This window comes from Pleurodeles waltl, chromosome 8 (assembly GCF_031143425.1).
Source record: "Pleurodeles waltl isolate 20211129_DDA chromosome 8, aPleWal1.hap1.20221129, whole genome shotgun sequence".
NCBI classification, from domain to species: Eukaryota; Metazoa; Chordata; class Amphibia; order Caudata; family Salamandridae; genus Pleurodeles; species Pleurodeles waltl.
Genome location: NC_090447.1, coordinates 822,888,752 through 822,910,540, shown reverse-complemented (window position 1 = coordinate 822,910,540; position 21,789 = coordinate 822,888,752). Strand labels below are relative to the sequence as shown.

At 44.1% G+C, this 21,789-nt stretch overlaps 1 protein-coding gene across 6 annotated transcripts in view; it reads left to right on the top strand.

The window, feature by feature from the left end:
• Positions 1–21,789, top strand: part of LOC138250332 (arylsulfatase D-like) — a 664,413-nt gene that overhangs the window by 170,086 nt on the left and 472,538 nt on the right. For all 6 annotated transcript variants that reach the window (XM_069205101.1, XM_069205102.1, XM_069205100.1 and 3 more), the window contains one exon: positions 17,917–18,039. In XM_069205101.1, coding sequence (XP_069061202.1) covers positions 17,917–18,039 — 123 coding nt within the window. The remainder of the gene's footprint in view (positions 1–17,916; positions 18,040–21,789) is intronic.

Genomic DNA, 21,789 nt, shown 5'->3' with positions numbered 1-21,789 from the left:
TACCACCTACCGTATTACGAGTCCATTATATCCTATGGAACTCGTAATACGGTAGGTGGTATATCCGCCACTTTTGGGACGGTTTAACACCGTCCTCCAAAGTTAGAATCAGGCCCTATGTCCCATTCCATCTCCCTGGAAAGGCTAAAGTCCCTAGGTCTGCAGGGTACAGCACTAGCCTGGATGTCTTTGTTCCTTGAAGCCCGCTTATTTCAGATCAGTCTATATCAGAACCATGTGCCCTTACTTGCGGTGTTACCCTGGGCTTGGATTGAAGTCTGATGCTCTTTAATATATACATACGCCCCCTCGCAGGGGTGGTGGAAATGAGCCATCTAACTTTGTTCTTGTATCCAGATGACACACAGATCCTCTTTACATTGTCAGCTGCATAGGCAAATAGTACTAGCACCCATGAACTTATGCTTGAGCAGGATCTCCATATGAATCATGCAACTCACTCAAGCTCAATTGTGCTAATACTGAGTGTAGGAAGTTGGCTCTGAATATACTATTTCAAAGTAAGAGATAGTGTGCCCAGAGTCCAAGGGTTCCCCTTAGAGGTAAGATAGTGGCAAAAGTAGATAATTCTAATGCTCTATTTTCTGGTAGTGTGGTCGAGCAGTAGGCTTATCAGAGGGTAGTGTTAAGCATTTGTTGTACACACACAGGCAATACATGAGGAACACACAATCAAAGACTTTCTCCAGGCCAATAGGTGTTTATATTGAAAAGTATCTTTTCTTAGTTTATTTTAAGAACCACAGGTTTAAGATTTACAGTTAATACTTAAAATGTAAGGTACTTCAATTAGATACTTTAGGAACTTTGAATGAAAACAATATCATGTACAGTCTTTGTAAAAATGGCAATAAGCTATTTTCAAAGTGGACACTGCAAAAATCAACAGTTCCTGGGGGAGGTAAGTAAAGGTTAGTTTTGAAGATAAGTAAAATACTTATATGTCTCAAGTTTGGGACATAGGCAGCCCACCGTTGGGGTTTCAAGGCAACCCCAAAGTTACCACACCAGCAGCTCAGGCCGGTCAGGTCCAGAGGTCAAAGAGGTGCCCAAAACACATAGGCACCTATGGGGAACAGGGGTGCTCCGGTTCCACTCTGCCAGCACGTAAGTACTTGCATCCTCTGTGGGGTTTTGTAGAGCACCGGGGGGAGGGGGGGGTGTGTGACACGAGAAGGCACACAAGGTACACCCTCAGCGGCACAGGGGCGGCCGGGTGCAGTGAGCAAAGCAGGTGTCGGGTTTTGGATTGAAAACAATGGAGGGACCCGGGGGTCACTCTAGCGTTGCAGGCAGGCACGGGGGGGGGCTTCTCGGGACAGCCACCACCTGGGCTAAGCAGAGGGTTGCCTGGGGGTCGCTTTTGCACTGAAGTTCGGTTCCTTCAGGTTCTAGGGGCTGTGGGTGCAGTGTTGGTTCCAGGTGTCGGGTCCCTTGTTCCAGGCTGTCGCGGTCAGTGGGAGCCTCTGGATTCTCTCTGCAGACGTCGCTGTGGGGGTTCAGGGGTGTCATCTCTGGTTACTCACGGGCTCGCAGTCGCCGGGTGTTGGTTTTCTGCAGGTCGATCCGGGGGCGTCGGGTGCTGTGTGTGAAGTCTCACGCTTCCGGCGCGAAACGTGAATTCTTTGGAAGTTGCTTCTTTTTTACAAAGAGTTTGCAGGTTTTGAAAAGGGCCGCTGTTCATGGGAGTTTCTTGGTCCTGTAGTCCAGGGCAGTACTCTGAGGCTTCAGAGGTCGCTGGCCCCTGTCGGAATGCGTTGCTGGAGCAGGTTTTCTTAGTTGGAGACAGGCCGGTAGGGCTGGGGCCAAATCAGTTGTCGTCTTTCTCCTTCTCTGCAGGCTTGTAGGTCAGCAGTCCTTCTTCTTTCTTCAGGTTGCAGGAATCTAATTTCCTAGGTTCTGGGGAGCCCCTAAATACTGAATTTAGGGGTGTTTTTAGGTCTGGGAGGGCAGTAGCCAATGGCTGCTGTCCTTGAGGGTGGCTACACCCTCTTTGTGCCTCCTCCCTGTGGGGTGGGGGGGCACTTCCCTATTCCTATTGGGGGAAATCCTCCAAAATCAAGATGGAGGATTTCTAAAGGCAGGGGTCACCTCAGCTCAGGACACCTTAGGGGCTGTCCTGACTGGTGGGTGACTTCTTGTTTTTCTCATTATCTCCCCTGGACTTGCCGCCAAAAGTGGGGGCTGTGTCCAGGGGGCGGGCATCTCCACTAGCTGGAGCGCCCTGGGGCATTGTAACACAAAGCTTGAGCCTTTGAGGCTCACTGCTAGGTGTTACAGTTCCTGCAGGGGGGAGGTGTTAAGCATCTCCACCCAGTGCAGGCTTTGTTTCTGGGCTCAGAGAGCACAAAGGCTCTCGCCCCAGGGGGTCAGAAACTCATCTCTCAGCAGCAGGCTGGCACAGACCAGTCAGTCCTGCACTGAAGGATTGGGTAAAATACAGGGGGCATCTCTAAGATGCCCTCTGTGTGCATTTTTTAATAAATCCAACACTGGCATCAGTGTGGGTTTATTATTCTGAGAAGTTTGATACCAAACTTCCCAGTATTCAGTGGATCCATTATGGAGCTGTGGAGTTCGTTTTTGACAGACTCCCAGACCATATACTCTTATGGCCACACTATTCTTAGACACTAAGTACAGACTTAGACACTGTAGGGGCATATTGCTCACACAGCTATGCCCTCCCCTGTGGTATAGTGCACCCTGCCTTAGGGCTGTAAGGCCTGCTAGAAGGGTGACTTACCTATGCCACAGACAGTATTTTGTGTGCATGGCATCCTGAGGGGGATGCCATGTTGACTTTGCCTTTTTCTCCCCACCAACACACACAATCTGCAATGGCAGTGTGCATGTATTTGGTGAGGGGTCCCTAAGGGTGGCACAACACATGCTGCAGCCCTTAGAGACCTTCCCTGGGCACAGGGCCCCTTGGTACCACTGGTACCTTTTACAAGGGACTTATCTGTGTGCCAGAGGTGTGCCAATTGTGCAAACAATAGTACATTTTAGGTGAAAGTGGGGGGTAACTGCAACAGGGTGCCATTTTCCGACACTGAGGTCATCGTTTTGGAGAAAAATCCCCAATTATGTGGTCCTCAGGCCTCTGGGCAGCTGTGCGGAATTGTCATCTAAGGTACACCACCTCAGCTTCTGACTGGACGAGAGGCTAAGTATGAAGCCGCAGGTCGCCAAGGTGGCTTCTTCCTGCTTTGTTGCATTGAGGTGGGAAAAAATATCATTGGTGTAATACCACTCTCTGCCAAAAAGCAGTGAATCAAGCTCTGATCTTGTTGAGAACTGACTAAGGGAACATTCTAAATTTGAGAGCAAAGAAGGCAGTCATTAGCACCTACAAGTAGTCCAAAATGCTGCAGCCAGGCTGCTTTTTCACCTTCCAAAGTTTGCTTCTGTGTCAAATCTGCTCCGAGAGCTTCACTAGTTGACCGTGGACAAACAAATATTATTCAAAGCCTTGTTCTATATGCAAAAGGCTTGATTTGGCACCACCCCAAGATATATCAAAGGTCTGGTGGCACATTTCCAGCCCGTACAAATGCTCTGGTCATCAAACCAGTCCCTCTGTAAATTTCTTAGAATTAGTCTAATGCACATGGCGGGGGGATAGGAGTGCAGCTGTTCTTGTACTTTGGCCTGAAGCTATGGAACAACCATCTGGAAATTGTGAAGCTGCTCCTCTCACAGATTTTTACAAGGTATTGAAGTCCTGGTTGTTTTGCACTTGGGGGCTGATTTCAGTTTACCTGGGTCTAGTGCCAGGAAACCCCTGGGCTTGATAAACACTTTGTAAGAGGCAATAATGATGATAATTGTCTTCATCAATGGATTTGGAAAGAGATGTGCTCAAGTTGATGTTAAGGGGAGGGAATGCCTCACTAAAACCTACAGCGTTAAGCGCCACTTTCAGGGCGACTTGCAGGAATTTGCTCATCTTTAGAGAGGCACCAGCGACTGGCCGTCTGCCTAGACTGACATACAGATAGTGCACGGGGTTATTAGGAAAATCTGGGACAAGCTAGTTAGGTTTAATTTGAGGGACTATAGACAAAGACTACATAGAGAGGGCGATAACCCTGGTAGGCTGTTTTCTTGGCTTTTATGGCACATGAGGCCTCCATCTGTGATTATGGCGGTGCGGAGTAGCCGGGGGTGACCTGGTGCACATGTAGGTGGCAATAAATGACAAATAAGGATGCCATTTGTCTGATTTTAGAAGAGACCAAGGATGTGACATGACGTAGTCAGGAGTGACTTCTTGAACTTGGTGTGTTACTGATTCTTAGTAGTGTACAGGCTGCAGCACTAAATCTGGAACTCACTGAAGACAAACTTTTGGAAGCCATCAGGGGAATGCCTCGCTGCATCCCCCATTCTCCCCCAACATGAGTTATACTAAACTTACTTGGGTTCTTTGATTGACCACCTTCTAGAGGATAGGTGAACAGGTAGCTTGCCAGGGTCGATTCGGGAGGCTATTGTGCTTATGTTGCCAAAACCTGGGTGTTGCCCAGAATAGTTATCGTCATACCGCCCACTGTCTCTGATTAACAGTAATGTTAAAGTATTGGTGAAGGCTTTAACTAACCACCTGAACGCAGCCATCTCTGATCTGGTTCACGATGATCAGTGTGGATTTATTCCAAAATGTTGCATCACCATCAATATGCACAGACTTGCATATGTCATGCACTCGTTACGGGGTTCACAGATGGAGGGGGCACTGATTGCATTGGATATTGAGTGTGTGTTTGACACACTGGACTGGGACACCCTGTTGGAAGTGCTAGAATGCATGGTGTTTGGTCCAAGGTTTCTTAAATGGGTCTCGTTGCTTTACACTGACTGTTTAGCAAGGGTTGAATCGGGGGGTTATATATCTGCTGCCTGACACACAGAGCGGGGCATGCAACAGGGCTGCTCACTCTCTCCATTGCTGTTCGCCCTGGTGAGGGAACCCCTTGCTCTCCGACTCTAGGCCGAGCTGGGAAGGTGGGCCGTGCGAGTGAGGACATGGAATCATCTGGTCTCCTTGTTCGTAGATGACACTCTTGTTTATTTGAGACAACAAGAACTGTCTGTGCCACTCCTATGGGAACTGCAGGGGTTCACCGAGGCATCTAGTCTTTGGGTGAATTTGACAAATCTCAGATTTTGTCTTTGGCGAGCATGGTGGGTTGCCCTTTTGAGGCCTTACCACAGGTGGGCCTCAGATGGGAGAAGGAGGCATTCATGTACTTGGGTGAGGGGTTCCTGATGCGCATTCTACAGAGAAACAATACTCCGTTAATATGGGGAGGGTGCTGGCTGAGGTGTATTCCTCTGTGTCTTTCTGGCAAGTAAAATCTCCCTGACAAAAATGATGCCGCTCCCGAGTTGTCTCTATCACTTGTAGAATTTGCAGTGCTTGATCTCTCGGGGAGCATTTAGGGAACTCGATAGCCTGTTACTGTCGCATAGGCTCTCATTATCCTAATGAGACTACTGGATTTTGAGCGGCAAGATCGTTCACAGTGTGGGGGACTAAGTCTGACCCACGGTGGATGACCATTGTCACTCTAAATCCGAGTATTGCTCCGGCTAACTAGCAATGCCTCATCCCATCATTCATGCCCGAATGGTAGAGACAAGTGGGCAGCCGAGCGCATGACATCTTAGTACGTCTCAGGAAAGTCGTGGTCACTCGGGTCACAACCGGTTCTCTCATACACAGTATGGTCTCATATATAGATGACAAAGGCAGTTTAAGTTTTAAAGACTGGTTTAATCAAACGACTGCATTTTAGATAGCAAAGCGTGAGCTGCAATAACCAGAACTATACAACACAGTAAAATGAAAATAGTAACGATCAGAGTGAAGCACAAGAATAAGGCTATCATAGTGTCGCTAGATTATTTTCTCTCCAAGTTATATTTCGAGCACAGCATGTGAAGCTCTAAGCCTGCCTTTCAGGTTCCCCCGGGAGGACATCAACCCTCATACCTGAGCAAAGGCCTGCAATCTGCATCAGCATCTGCAACGGGGCTTTCAGCATCTAGATGTCGGTCCCTGGCTGGAATCTCCCTCTTGACATATACTATGACTAGGAAGTGTTTTTTATAACTAACACACAGATGTTCTAAGAAAATGTCCCTACGTAAGGATGTGTATTTTCTACGAAGACTGGAGACTAAACTTCTACCACGTTTACCGGCAATGCACCAGACTGTAGCCTTGACTGAAGCACAGGGCGATCAAGAATGCATTATTTGAGAACACAGTGCTGAACTAAGCAAACAGTGTGATAGAAGAAATTAAAACAAGACCGTAAAACTGGTTATTGTAAAATAACAGTGCGAAGCTGAATGAAATATATCTAGGGCAAAGTGCACAGCGGCCTAGTATGTTAAACTAACGTGCATGAAGCTATATTAAAAATGGCTACACCACATTACTAGCAGTGGTGTGAACAGGTAAGCAGAGCAGGGTGGGCCTGCAGGTCCTAAAACTATACGCTACGCCGTGGGTCTGGGACTAGCTGACCTCGAGCTGAATTACCTGTGGCAATATTACAGTACAGGGCCACATGGTGTGCTGAAGAGGACAAATGGGAGAAACATCTGTCTGTCTTTTTGGCGAATGTGTGACACATCCCATCCCTTTGTGGTTCTGTAGGTCACCCAGCATGGGAGAGCGCTATCAGGAGAGTATTCCAAGCTCAGCCTCTTTCTAGAAAGCTGCCAATAGGGTGCTTGCCACGAGTCCAGGACCTCAACCGCGAACTTTCATTAATAATGTGGAGGAAAGGGGATGCCAATTGCTCAGGGACCTGTACCTGGGTGATAACTTTCAGGAGACACAGGACTTGTTTGGTGTGGGGTTGGAGCATTTCGTACAATTTGCAGCCCTTACTCCAGTAGGGAGGAAGCAGTGGGCATGTTTCCCGGCAGTGCCACGGGACAGTTGCACTTTATGACTGATGTTGGAGCTGAGGTCTTCCAGGACACTGATTTCCCATTGATACCAGGCCGTGAGAGAGAACAAACCATAGGCTGTCCACTGGGCACAGGTGAGTTGGGAAGCAGCTATACCAGAGCCCATCACGGTCGCTGAGTGGAATAGAACCTGCACCTTGGTGAAGCAGGTGTCCTATAATGCGCAATTTAAGTTAGCTCACTTTTACGTCCTACTAGAGTCCCTAGAATAAACACCGCTCAAACACATGAGGGACTGAGGTGCAAGGGAGGGGGTGCAGGGTTTACTCATATGTTGTGGGGTTGTGATGAACTCTCAATATTGGAATAATGTAGTGTGTAGCTTACAAACATTGCCTGCTGGGTGTAATTCCATGTCCTAAAGAAGGCAGAGAGCACCATCATTTTGTGCAGTTGGCGCTCCTGCTGGCCATACGAAGAGTGGCCACTCGTTGGCTCTCTGCACATGGGCCTACTCCACTGGCATGGGTGAGAGACCTAAAGGAATGAACCTGGATGGAGCTGAGACAAATGAAAGAAGTCTTTACGGATGAGGGACTGGAGGATGAAGTGGGAAACATGCTAAAGATGTACTGGACAGGAAGGGTGCTTTGCCGGCTTCTATATTAGAGGGCGATACTGCTCAGACTTTACCCTTCTCACCGGGATCTGAGAGGGTGTCCCCCACCTGAGAAGTGCCCCGCGTATACGACATTGACAGGGTCTGGCATTCCACGCCTGAGCTGGTGGCGTAGAAATAAGCAGGAGGAAAGTGCCCCCACTGGCAGGTAATGCCTAGGTGCCTGGGACACTTGCCCAAATAACCCCATAGAGGAGGGAATTACTGATGCCCCCTATCGAGAAAACAATAGACTCTAATCGGGGTGCGAGGTACCACGTTTGGCGTCTGCTGCTGTGACCTCACTGCACAATGACTGCAATGCTTAAACTGATGGTGCATAAGTCACCCCAGCGATCTGATTTTTTTTTTTTGGCAAAACTTGAAAAACAAATGTTAAAAAAAAAAGAATCTTGTTGCACTATCTGTGCTGCAGACCCATTAGTAGCATTTCATTTACAGGCCCTCTGTACAGGTAGTGCCACTTTACCTGGGACTTGCAGGTAAATTAAAAATGCCAGTTCAATATAATCCAGTTCTACCATGTTTTAAAGGGAGAGCACAATCACTTTAGCACTGGTAAGCAATGGTAAAGCGCACAGAGTCCTAAAAGCCAATAAAAAGGAGTTCAGAAAACAGGAGGTTGAAGGGAAAAAGTTTGGAGGTGACCCTGGAGAAAGGGCCACGTCCAACAATTACCAAGAGGGCTCTCCGCATACAGAGCAATATAGAATAATATGCAAAGTCCCAAATGAGCTTAAAAATCTAAAGAAATGGGCAGGATCCCTAATAGCACCGAAAGTCTCATATAAGTTTCAGAAAAGCCTTATTGCTAATCTGCAAAACTGAGGGTTTGTATACACTTCTCTTGAATTGGAAACCATTAATTTCTGCAAAATCATCATGGTGTGGGCAGAATAGTTAAATTCACAGCAAATCATGGCACAGTTTTACTAAATGTCATATTGCGCTAGCATCTCAGCATTATCCCACAACACTAATGTCATCCTTAGGTGTCAGTTGAAAGTAGTTTCAACAACAGCAGCAAACTATTGTGAATGAATACAGCACAGTAAGCGAGCGGAAGGGCCTTTGGAAACTGCTACATTTCTGAGGGAAAGTTTTCATCAAGAACAGCAAGAACAACATTAACCCCTCCGCTGCCATGCCTTTTCCCCTCCTGTGCTGAGCCTTTTTTTTTTTGGCTATTTGGGGCAGTTTGCGCTTAGGCCCTCATAACCTTTTCTCCACATAAGCTACCCATGCCAAATTTGCGTCCTTTTTTCCAACATCCTAGGGATTCTAGAGGTATCCAGACTTTGTGGGTTCCCCTGAAGGAGATCAAGAAATTAGCCAAAATACAGCGAAAATGTTGTGTTTTTGAAAGAAATGGTAAAAAGGGGCTGCAGAAGAGGGCTTGTGGTTTTTTCCCTGAAAATGGCATCAACAAAGGGGTTACAGTGGTAAAATCACCATCTTCCCAGCTTTCAGGAACAGGCAGACTTGAATTAGAAAACCCAATTTTTCAACACAATTTTGACATGTTACTGGGACATACCCCATTTTTACTATTTTTGGTGCTTTCAGCCCCCTTCCTGTTAGTGACAGAAATGGGTGAGAAACCAATGCAGGATCCCAGAAAGCTAAACATTTCTGAAAAGTATACAAAATTCTGAATTCAGCAAGGGTTATTTGTGTAGATCCTACAAGTGTTTCCTACAGAACATAAGAGCTGAAATAAAAGAATATTTAAATTGAGCTGAAAAAAACAGCCATTTTTCTCCACTTTTTACTCTGTAACTTTTTCCTGCGTTGTCAGATTTTTTAAAGCAATATACCGTTACGTCAGCTGGACTCTTCTGGTTGCCAGGATATATAGGGCTTGTAGGTTCATCAAGAATCCTAGGTAACCAGAGCCAATAGATTACGTGCACCTTGCAATGGGTTTTCATTCTATACTGGGTATACAGCAATTCATTTGCTGAAATATAAAAAGTGAAAAATAGGTATCAAGAAAACCTTTGTATTTCCAAAATGGCCACAAGATAAGGTGTTGAGAAGCAGTGGTTATTTGCACATCGCTGAATTCCAGGGTGCCCATATGTTATGCCATTAATTGTGTTTGACCACTGACTTTGTGTTTCACCACTGCACATATTGGTTGTTCAATGTCCACCAGTAGCACATTACATGTTGTATTGAGTTTAGCTGCCTATTGGCTTTAACGTGGCATTAGACATTACATTCTATATTCAGTTTAGCTGCCCATGGGCTTTATCGTGGCGTTAGACATTGCAGTTGAGACATTGCAGATGAGCTGTGTTTTTCCACATGGTAAACTAAGCTTGTGTTTTTCTCTCACCGTACACAATAGCATGATAAGGAAGTTCATATTTTGGTGTTTTTCTTTAGTGCAGAAAACAGTCTGACCTTGAGGGGAGTGTCTCGAAACGATGGCCAACTTTCGACACATTCCTGTCAAGGTTTACCTAAACAAGCCATCATTTTTTAATAATTAATCTATAAAAGGTGTCCCTGGGCAGCAGCGAGGGGGGACTTTCCGAGACTTTAGTCAGGTGCGGACGTCAGCTGCCTGACCTCCCGTATGGGTGAAAAATCTCTTTCTCGCAGTTGAACAAGAGTCATCAACTTGCAGGCATGAGAAAGATGAAGAGCAGTGATAGGCCCTACAGTGATGAATTTGGACTTTTATTCTTTGCTTTGAAGTTATGCTATACTATAATCACATATATTTGCTGTGAACATTGCAATTGAGAATCACTTTGATATATTTTCCTTTCATTGCTGTGACTACTTTTGATCGTGTACCTCCAGCCTACTAACCTCTTCTCTCAGGAACCTCATGGTGAAGTAATAATAATAAATGTCTACTTTAAACTAAGAAGTGCTTTCCAGAGATTGTTTTCAGCTCGGTCCTTAGTGAAAGCAAAACACCATACTAGCACGTGAATTACCGGGCATTTCTCAAATAGACGTCTTTTTTTACACACTGTCTTACATTTGGAAGGAAAAAATGTAGAGAAAGACAAGGGGCAATAACACTTGTTTTGCTATTCTATGTTTCCCCAAGTCTCCCGATAAAAATGGTACATCTCTTGTGGGGGTAGGCCTAGCGCCCGCAACAGGAAATGCCCCAAAACACAACGTGGACACATCACATTTTCACAAAGAAAACAGAGCTGTTTTTTGCAAAGTGCCTAGCTGTGGATTTTGGCCTCTAGCTCAGCCAGCACCTAGGGAAACCTAGCACACCTACGCAGTTTTGAAAACTAGACACCTAGGGGAATCCAAGATGGGGGGTGACTTGTGGAGCTCTGACCAGGTTCTGTTACCCAGAATCCTTTGCAAACATCAAAATTTGGCCCCAAAAAATTTCGGTGGCAGAAAGTTCTGGAATCTGAGAGGAGCTACAAATTTCTTTCCACCCAGCGTTCCCCCAAGTCTCCCGATAACAATGGTACCTCACTTTTGTGGGTAGGCCCACTGCCGGTGAAAGGAAATACCCCAAAACACTATCTGGACACATCAAAATGATCAAATGCAAAACTACCTGTTTTTGCGGGGACGGTAGCACCTCCGTTTTTGGTCCTGGGCTCCGCGCCTTCTACGGAAACCTACCAAACCCAGACATTTCTAAAACTAGACACCCGAGGGAGTCCAGGGAGGTGTGACTAGCATGAATCCCCCAATGTTTTCTTACCCAGATTCCTCAGCAAACCTCAAATTTAGCTAAAGAATCTCACTTTTCCCACATTTCTGTGTGGGATCACTGCACTGGGACAAATTTCATACCACCCAACGTTCCCCTCCGCCTCATGGTAAAAATGATACCCCGTTTGTGTAGGTGGGCCAAGTGCTTGTGACAGGGAAGAGCCAAAAACTAGATGCGCTAAATGCACTTTTGGTTTCATATTTTTCAAAATGTTTACAGGGCTGGGGAGGACCTCCTATCAAAACCTTACTTGAGGAACGTTCCCTTGCTGAAATTCAGATTGGATATTACATCTGGCCTTCAGCAGTTCCAGGTGAGAATGTGGGTGGAGCCTACAGAGTTAAGTGGGTTGGGCCAGTGGAGTAAGTGGATGGAGGCGGGGAATTGGGTGTGGCCTCCTACAAAAACATTTGAGCACCTGTACTTAATATCTTACAAATTAAGCATTGATGTGCACTAATTTTGGATGCCATTTTTGCCCCTTTGGAACCTTTTCAAAATCGTGACGGACATCCTCTAATTACTTTGGAACCTGTATGTACAATATTCACTACTTAAGCTGAACGAAGGAATACATATTATGTGCTTGATAACTGATTTGCTTAAATTCTGATATTACTTTGAGCCCTGTGTATATTGAATGTTCTTGCATATCTGATTGTGATACAACAAAATATGTATGATGATTAATAGTACTATCATTCTTTATATATTTGCCTAATGTTATATTAAACATCTAATGATTTTTGCATTGATCACTTTGTGGGTTGAAATCGTCTTTTTCTTGCAATTGATTAAATTATACTTCTATCACCACCTGTGCCTTGCTTACCTGACTATTTGATTATGAGTTTTTTTACTATGTTGGTCATCTACGTTTGCCATCTTTGTGGCCTCCCACTACACCTATGACTTTTGTAGCTGTTTAATTTATATTTTGATGTTTGTCATTTTCTTATATTAGTTTTCCTTTATTTTGTCTTTCTTTCTGTTTTCATTCACATTGTACATATTTAGCCTTGAGAAAGCCCCAAGACTGCGCTCCATAGGAGGCGAAACATGTGTTGGCTGTCCTTTTTACACGTTACTGCTCAGGTTGAACAATATGAAATAAATATCAAAAATCAAGAATAAAACTTGGTGATCAAGTTGGACTTTTTTCAACCCATGGGGGAACACAGCACTGTTGGAAGGTTCAAATTCCAGCTCTGTCCGTGTCTAAATCAATTCTTTGTTTTCAACGAGTTTGGGCTCTGCCCATTTTTGAACACCTGGATACCACTATACTATATCCATTTTGCTAGAGTAGATACCACCGGGAACAATCACCCCTTTTCTCCTCTCATCTATAAATAAAATTGGTGACAAAAAAGCACAAAACACCAGTCATGGGCAGTTGGTCTCGCTGGACCAAGGCAAAGTCACATGTTAAGGCCAACTGCACGGAGCACAAGTTGGATTCAGGGACCAGATTCGTCCCGGTGGAAAGTTCACCTTTGGACTTCAAAACTTAACATGGAGAAAAAGTACTAGGTACATCTACCTGTGAGTAAGTAGGCATCCTTTGATGTTGATTGGGTTCCTGTGCACTGCCTAGATGGCCATTCTGTGAGAGGAACAAACACCTTAAAAATCCCAAGGCCTTTTTCTCAGCTCTGCGATCCAGTTCACACTTCATGAAAGTGCTATTGAGCTCTTGGGTGACAGTTGAAAACTTAAGCAAATGAGTTTCTAGAGGTTTCAGGCAGGCAAATGGTGACCTTTTAATTTATAAGGACCTTTTGCAAAGTCTTTAGTACAAATCCAACTTTACCAATGGATTTGGATGTGTAGTAAGTATTTCAAAAAGTCAAAGAAATAACTTTGTATCTGTTTTTTTCTGTAGAGATAACGTATTACCTTTAATAATGTATCTTAATGCTTTCCAATAGAACAGCTAACCCTGCTACAGTGAAAATAGCTGTTTAGGCCTTTTCACTGTAAGCACATGTTTAACATTAAAATGTTACATGTCCAACTCTTAAAATAGCATGCATGCACCTTGTCCTTTGGACACATAAGGCCTATTTGTGGGTGACATTAATATTTAAAAGGTGGTCTTAAACCTGTCAAAAGGGTTATTTTGACAAGTCGAATTTGCACTTTGAACCTGAACAGCCAGCTTACTGTCAGCAGTGCTGCAGCCATGTTTTGCAGTGCCAGATGTTGCTGGGTGTGGAGGAATAGTGCCATCTTTTGAACTCCCTTGTAGTCTTGTGAATGCCTCCAAATACTGGTTCATTCCAGTGTAGGATCTGCAGTTCACAGGGAGGCAGATTTTAGACTGCATCATTTGCAGTGGAAGATTATAAGAAAACCATTAATTTGTTCGAAAAATATGGACACAGTGGATGTCAATAAAAAACCATGGGTGGGGCACCATATTGAAACTTGCACAGGACCAACAGAAATGGAGAGGTGCTTCGTTATATCTGCAAAATTACTGTGCTCCATCAGCTTTGAAGCACTGCTCAGTTGCTCTGATGTCAAATATCCATTTCTGGAGATTCAGGGCAAATGACAAGATTCCAAAGCACATTTAACAAATTTAGAGTTGGTGCAGTTATTCCATTGAACACATAGGCCTTTTTTCTGATATTAGCAGGTAGGCTAGGCACTCTGGCAAAACATAGTGGATGTCCCTTCTGCCACATTTTCCACGTTTTTAGTCAGTTGATGGATTGGTAGGCCTCTCTTTCAAGGGTATTCCAAGATGATTATTGGGTAAATCATATTTGCCAGTCAGAGGAGCTGAAAGATTTGGCCACTTTTCTTCCATTAGTCCCTAGAACTTCTTCTCATAGGGATTTGGTCATTATTGTTTGACTTTCATAGGTGATTGGTCTAAAGATATTATACAAATTAGATGTACTCAGGATGAGAAATCTAGAGAATTCCTTTACAAATATCTTTAAGCTAGGGGTGTTTAAGCCTTGGACCAGTTACTTGTCAGATTTCTGGAATTTTAAAATAAGATAGATTTGCATACAAAGAAAGTGGAACTAATGTACATATTCATTGGTAATCCTGGAGCTCTGGCATGGTCCTAGCCCCACTGAACCTTTCAGGAACACCCTTGTTGTTTGTTGTTTGTAGTTTGTTTAGTGTCCTGCTGTTACTCTGATCTATACTTTGGCTTACGTTTGCTGCCTTGCTATCACTTTTCCCTATGCTATTACTTCAACAGGCAAAATTAAGACATGGAATTGCTCTGAAAAATAAGGTAGGTAAATAATTATTTAAAAGTAATTAAAGATTTCGTCATTTCTCTTTCACTAAGTCAATCAATAAAATTGCATATTTAACATTTTGAGAGAGTTATGGTTTCTATTTGAATGTATTTATTAGTAATATATCCATCAAACGTTTAGTTTGGCGTTTACTGTTTTTGCAATTTGAAATTAAATATATTAATGTTTATATGTTAAGATTTCATTTTTTAATTGTTAGTAAATTATTTAGATTGTAATTATTTTTGCTCAGTTGGGGTAGCTTATCTTCTTTAGTTTAATACAATGAAATATGTATTATTTCATAATATAGAAATTACCATTTGTTAGTGTAAGGTTTGGAGTAAAAGATTATGGATTTGTGGGTTAAGAACACTGGATTGAAGTGATGATAATTCATTGCGATCTTTTTAATGAACAGGAAAGGGTGACAAAGTAATAGGAGGTTGAAGTGATGGCAAAGAGCTAATAATGGTTGAAGTAATGACAGACCTCTGTTTTTGCCACTTTATAAGTTATTGGTTCTTGCGGTCATACCCAGACTGCAGCTCATCAAAAGCCAGTAATCTGTTCTGTTCACATAGTGGTTTGATTGCGGAAATGCTTTAGGCTGTCTGTTCCTCTGGCTTTTTTGTTCATATCCAATGCGTTTATTAAGTGATACCATGCTATTCATCCACATGTTGAGACTGAACCTCAGATAAGTTGTAGGCTTGTAAAATTTCTAGCCTTGCAAGCTAAATATTCAACTTGCTGCCCGTGTTTGTTACTCCATAGCTAATATTAACAAGCACTTTATTGCCTAGAACTTCCAGAATTAGTAATAATTGTATAATTTTATAGATAACATAATTTTAACAGATTTATGTACAGTATTATACAGCGAATGTAGGGTTTTAGCTGTGCTTTATATTTCTTATTAAATTTTAGAGGCCTTCCATGTGACTTACGTAATAGATTTAATGAGTTTGTTCAAAACATCACGCACTATGTTGAAATATATGGATCGTTGCAAGCATGTACTTGCAATGATCATGTTCTCAGTTTGTGTTGCTAAGATTTTAATTAATCATGCAAATATAGAATTACCACTATTGTTGGTGGCATTCTAAATTGAGTGGGGAGAACCATAATGTTGAAAGTTCCACATAGGAATGGTTTAATTGGTAATTTATCAGAAACGTAAATTTATCAGAAACCTTAATGAATGCTCTTGGTTTCTAGTAGCCACTGTGGTGATTGATAAAACAAAAAAATGTGATAAAGTTGGATATTTGGAAAATTAATCATTCCCATGATTCGATAGGTTGGAAGCTTTTTAGTTCTGATTCAGAGTAATCTTTCTGCCACAGAAACTCTGATAATGTTCTATTTATGGTGAGTGATGTACTTGAATGAATTAGAGGTACATGGCAAGTGGGGTGGATTTGTTTTATCAGCACCCAGTCTTGCCCACAGGACAAAGTGAGAGGGTACCAATTTCACTGTTAACGTTATGGTTGTCATTAATTGTGGTAATGCAGGCATCTGTCTCCAGGAAAGGTTATGCTTCAGTATTTAGTCATAGAGGTACTATTGCAAACCCAATATCAGAATGCTCTGCTCACTGTTGGAGTCGATTTCATTTTTGTCCACATTCACTTGTATAACAAATGGGGGTAATTTGGTGTTTTACAAATTATTTCTGGGAAATTAATTTTGGATGTGGAGAGGAAAAGGAGTATAACTAGTATGTATTAATATTTTGTTTTGTGGTGTACAAAGAGAGTTGTTTGGTTTAAATCTGTTTATTAGCTCAACAGTAGAGGATAAATCATAGCACGGGCACGAGCTACAATAAAAAAAACCTGTCCATTCTCTGTTAATCACCGCGGCCCACAGTCTGCACCATAACATAATTTGCGATTCGCTTATACCCCCTGCTTACTGAGCACTGTAGCTCACGGTGTGCTCAAAGAGGGGAAACATAGAGACAAGTGAAATTCATACTCGTCCTCACACCTAAACCACAATCTAAATCCTCTATCAAGCCCCAGTGCGATCAGCACGGAACCACACTAAAACCCGCTTGCTTGTAGGTCGATGCATCACCTAAAAGAAGCCCCATTTCAGCAGAAGCGTCATTCTGAGTTCACGGGTAGAGATTGCGGTAGGGAATTTCAAAGGCAGACTATCAAAGCGTCACAGTTGCAGACAGAATATCAAGGGACAAAATACTGAAGAGGTAAGTGCATGGAGAGAGGTATTGATTTACTATTCTTAACTCCACATCTTCACGGTATATATATCACCAAGGTACATATTTGTTGAGTTACGCATAGAAAAGCTACACAAACCTATTTTTCAATATTTTATTCTTCACTATTTTGGTAGAAATTTTGCGTCCCTTTGATATTCTGTCTTCGATATTCCCGATCCACACTGTCGTTAGATTGTGTTATTCAGGGAGGCTTTTGGAGAGTCCACATTGGTAAAACCATACTACTTTCCGCAATACCCCACTCCGTGGTAGCCTGGGACATCCACCACGATTGCGCACACATCTGCGGCTGTCATCATTGGGTTTGCGGTGGCCATATTTTAATGCATTTTGTTATGCTTCAACCTACCCTATCCAGAGACTACAACCGTAGGTGCTCATGCATTCATAGCAGTGATCCTTGACTCGTTTTTCTCCTTTATTTTAACAATCTCGTTGAAAGATGCTAGTGGATGCTCCCATATCCGAGACGGTCATCTGTGAACAAGATATGTTAATATAAAGCAAAAGCCATCCGCAGATGCCCACCACACATGTTTCGCTACATGGCCATTTTGGAAAATGAGCAGCAAAAAATAGCACTGAGGCAGAGGGTCTGAGACTATGCTAAGTGGGGGAAATGGGAAAGTTGAAGTTAAATAGATTTAAATGGGAGCGAAGAGGGAGGGAAAGTACTCCATCAGTAGCACTGTAAAGTTACATCTGACACACCAGCAGGGGAACACTACACCATCCAGTCAAAACAGTAAGACCGAAATGTTCCTGGGGGGACAAACACAAATTTAAGGAGGAAGGAGTCCAGATCAATTCAGAAAGAGGAAATGTGAGGCATTAGAAAGCCATTAAATAAAGAGCAAGACGCTATCCCATACCTACTGTAAATGTATAATTAAATAGTTCTCTGTGCAAAAATATAGAAGATCAAGTGTTTTCTTAGCGTTCGCCCAAACGTTTTGCTTGTAGATCAGCTGGATACATCTAAGAAATGAATATGAATTCATGCCTTGCCTTTATTCATACCAGAATGATGATTTGTTTGTAGGCATGGATTGCGACAATGGTTGCCGTGTACTCTTCTGGACTGGTTCATCCGGAGGACTGCCTCCAAATGAAACCACTTTTGCCAAGATTCTGCAACAGCAAGGATACACGACAGGATTAATAGGTATCCAAATTGTTTTGTTACCGTAATATCAACCACACGAGAATAACAGCCATTCCTTGAGTGATTTTCACTGCAGATAGCTCAAGGTTGTGTTGAACACAAATGCTTTCTTTATCTGCGCATAGTAATGTTTCCTTATACACCATTCCACTAGCATTAATATGCTCCATGTATTGTTGCGTTTCTATAATGCTTACTAACCCTACATGTGGGGTGTTGATGCGCCTACCCATGGGGATAGCAAGCTACACCATATAGAGTTAAATGATTTTATTTTTTAATTTAAAAAATATATATTTTTATTGGCTATTTGTTATTTACATTGTAATTGTACAGACTACAAAGCGTGTTGATCAGCATAAACAGTTCAATTGGTGTAACACAGTACCAAACCATGCAGCTGTTTGAAGAGTTAAGATTACAAAGAAATAGAACGCTCTTGAGCCTCTGTCAAGGTTAGGAGTATATAAATGAGAATGCTAAGACATAGGCAACGTTAGTTGATGCCAAGTATCCTTTAGTACTACACTGATTACAACCGTAATAAACTTAACGGTCCTGCACCATATGTGACAGAGTTAATAACACAACAACTAAGATCAGATCTGGTATGGTAGTCAGGGTGTTAAGCAATTGGGTAAGAGGGTGGTCTTCAGGTTGTAGACACTCACAGAATTTCTCCAGGAGAGTATCCCAGCCATCAGAGATGGGGTATTTGTGGAGGCTTCTTGTTTCCTCTCGATGTAATACTTTACTCTCCGCCTCCAGCAATGCCACCATTAAGAGCGTCCTGGTGGCAGACGTAGGTGGACACTCCACTATCCACTTGCAGATGAGCAAGCACTTTGCTAGGATAGATCTGTGAAGTGTACCATAGCCCTGTTTCTCTTCGCTTGGCGTATTAAACCCAGCAAGCACACTTCCCAATGTATATAGTATGGTGAGGCTTGTTCATTTCGCATCGTAGCATCCAGCCCGTATCCAACCATCGATGAATTGTCCCGGAACATATGTAAAAAAATCTGCATCTGGTGTCAGGCAGTAGAGACAGGTAGCGTCTGAGTGGTGAAAATATTAAATCTGATAGAGACAACTAGCCTCAGATTCCTTATCTTAGAATTCTGCCCCATGTGTCAGACTGGATCCGGAAATTTTTCCTCAGCAGTACCTCTGTGCGTTAGTAGAGGGCGTCGATCGACTCCGCAGCGACGTCGTCCCTGGACATGACATCAGTGGCGTCCATATATTCCCTCCTGTGATGCGCTGATGTTAGTTTCTTCTTTTCCACGCAGCAACGCGGATCCGGTGTATCGAAGTACCTCGGGCCCTTTTGGTCTTTTCTATCTGATGTCGGATATTTTGTTTTATTTCAAAACATATCTCTACCAGTTATAGTGTATATACCTTCTGGTTTTAAGCCCTGTGGATCCTGTTCCCAGTAGATGTCGGCCACGGACCCTCACTCCGTCTGTGGTGTCTGGGGTCTCATCATGACACTGATGACTGCAACGCCTGCCATCGTCTGAAGCTGAAGTCTTTGAGTGCGCATCGCATCAAGCTCCTTGCAGTGTGGGCAGACAGGTCCTCTTCGTGCCAGTGTCGCAGTCTGTCGTCGTCTTTGCTGTCCCGGGAGCACTCCAGGAGTCGTTCTTGGATGGTTCCATTGACCTAGGTTGCACCCTCAACGTCTCCAGGTAGGTCTTCCCAGGCCCCTGCATGTGCTTCGGCGTCTCTGCCTCCGCGTTCTCCTCCGGTAGAGTCCGTGCCTGAGTCGACCCCATCCCTTCCGCCTTTTCCCGTTGCCGGGCGACTATGGACCAAATGCGACAATATAATGCATCCCTTCATTCTATCATTGGTCCTTCTCCTCCCTATGGAGCGCCTTTGGACCCTGTGGAGGTGGTGAGTGTTTTGGCAGGGCCTTCGCAGGCAGTTTCGACCTCGGTGCCTGCTCACGCTCTCGACTCAGACTCTGGAGTCGGATTGGTATCAGCGCACAGCCCCCTACGTCCTCCGTCTCCTTCGCCTGATTCTTTTGTCCCGGTGCCCCTCACGACACCGTTAGAACCGTCGACTTCACTCAACACGCCTATTGTGATTTCTTTGGAGTCGGGCGATGCTGCTTCTGAGGAAGCTGCCCCAACTCGACGTCGGTCAACACCAACGCCGGGAGCAGCTCCTGGGACTTTACATGAGGATTCTGTGCTGGGTCCCCTTTCTGACCCCCTTGTACTTCCTCATACTCCCCTTTTGGGGACCATTCAAGGTTCATCCTCAGATTGAGTGCTTGATTTGGGGCATGCTAGTGCTCTAGACTCCTCCCCAGCATCTAGCCTTGTCTTGTCCTTTTGCTTGGCAACGGAAGCTAGCATTGCATTCGCAGCTGTTTTGAGGCGGGAGTCTGACGTTTTAGACCTGCATCTTCCTATGGTGCAAGTGTTTATTGATCCATTGTTGTCTTTTAACCTGGATCACTCTGACACCAAACCAGTTCTTCCTTTTTGCGAGGCTCTCTACGATGTCCTTCTAGGTGTCTGGACTCATCCTGTCTCTGGTCCTTCCGTGGATCGTTCTGTTTCACACCAGCAACATCCGGCACAGGCAGACCCCTTGTGTCTTCGCCACCACCCCAACCCTCAGGGGTTTGTTACTCAGACTGCTTTTGGCGTTACTGCTATGGAAAGGTTCCACCTACTGCGCTGCACAGGGACTCATGGTAGCAGGATGATGCCGGCAGGCGCATTTTCGCCTCATCTAGTGATGTTCTTCGTTCCATCAACACTTCCAATGCGTTGATCCGCTTTTCCCATACTCCTTAAGACTCTGTGGAACATTTACTACCATCGTTTTCTGATGATGTTCGCCCTTTTCTGATGTCTTTGATCAAAGATGGTCAACAGGCTGCTCGAATTGCAGTTTGCTCCAGGAATGGATTCTACCGATTCCACTGGACGGATCATGGCTGCTTCTGTTGCCATACATCGCAGGGCTTTTTTAGTGGTTTCCAACTTCTCATCTCTGGTGCGAGATGCTCTCATTGATATGCCATTTGATGGCAAGTCGCTTTTTGGGGCGCATGCAGATTCTGCCTTTCATCGTTTCCATGATTCCCATGGTGGGGACTAGTGTCCTTCCTGTTCTAGCACAAATTCTCTTCTGTTGCGACTTTGTGAACTGTCATGTTCCTCTCATGTGTGAGCATTCTCACCCCTTCTGTGCTGGCATTTGTTAGGTTAGTTGGGTCGTGCCGGACTTCTATTTTGGTTGCGCTTTTGTCATCCCCGTTGGATCTTTTTGCGCTTCCTTTGGTGCGCACATCGCTTTTCTATTCTGCTGCTCCTTTCAGCGGAGCAGTGGTTCCGGAGCATGTTTTGTGCCTCGGTTGGTGCAGCCTCCTTAGAACAGGGGGTTCTTTCCGCAGACATAACAGTGTGGTCTTCTGAGGTTTCTTGGTTAGTTTCCACTCTCTTTTGTGTCTCTACTTAAAAGATGGGCGGAGTGCCCTTTTCTTGTTTGGCCTGCTTCCTGGCGGAAAGTCTGCCAGGAAGCTTGGTCTTTTTCTAACACGGTTCGTGGATTTCTTTCTGTTGTGCGTGCTTGCCAACATTGCCCTTTCTTTGATTTACCCTGGGCATTTTGCCCTTCATCTCTGTTGCTAAGAGATTGGGTTGGACATTCACTCTTTGAACTTTTGGTAGTGGATGCTGTTTTACGCATTTCTCTTGTTTTATTCCCCATGTGGACATATAT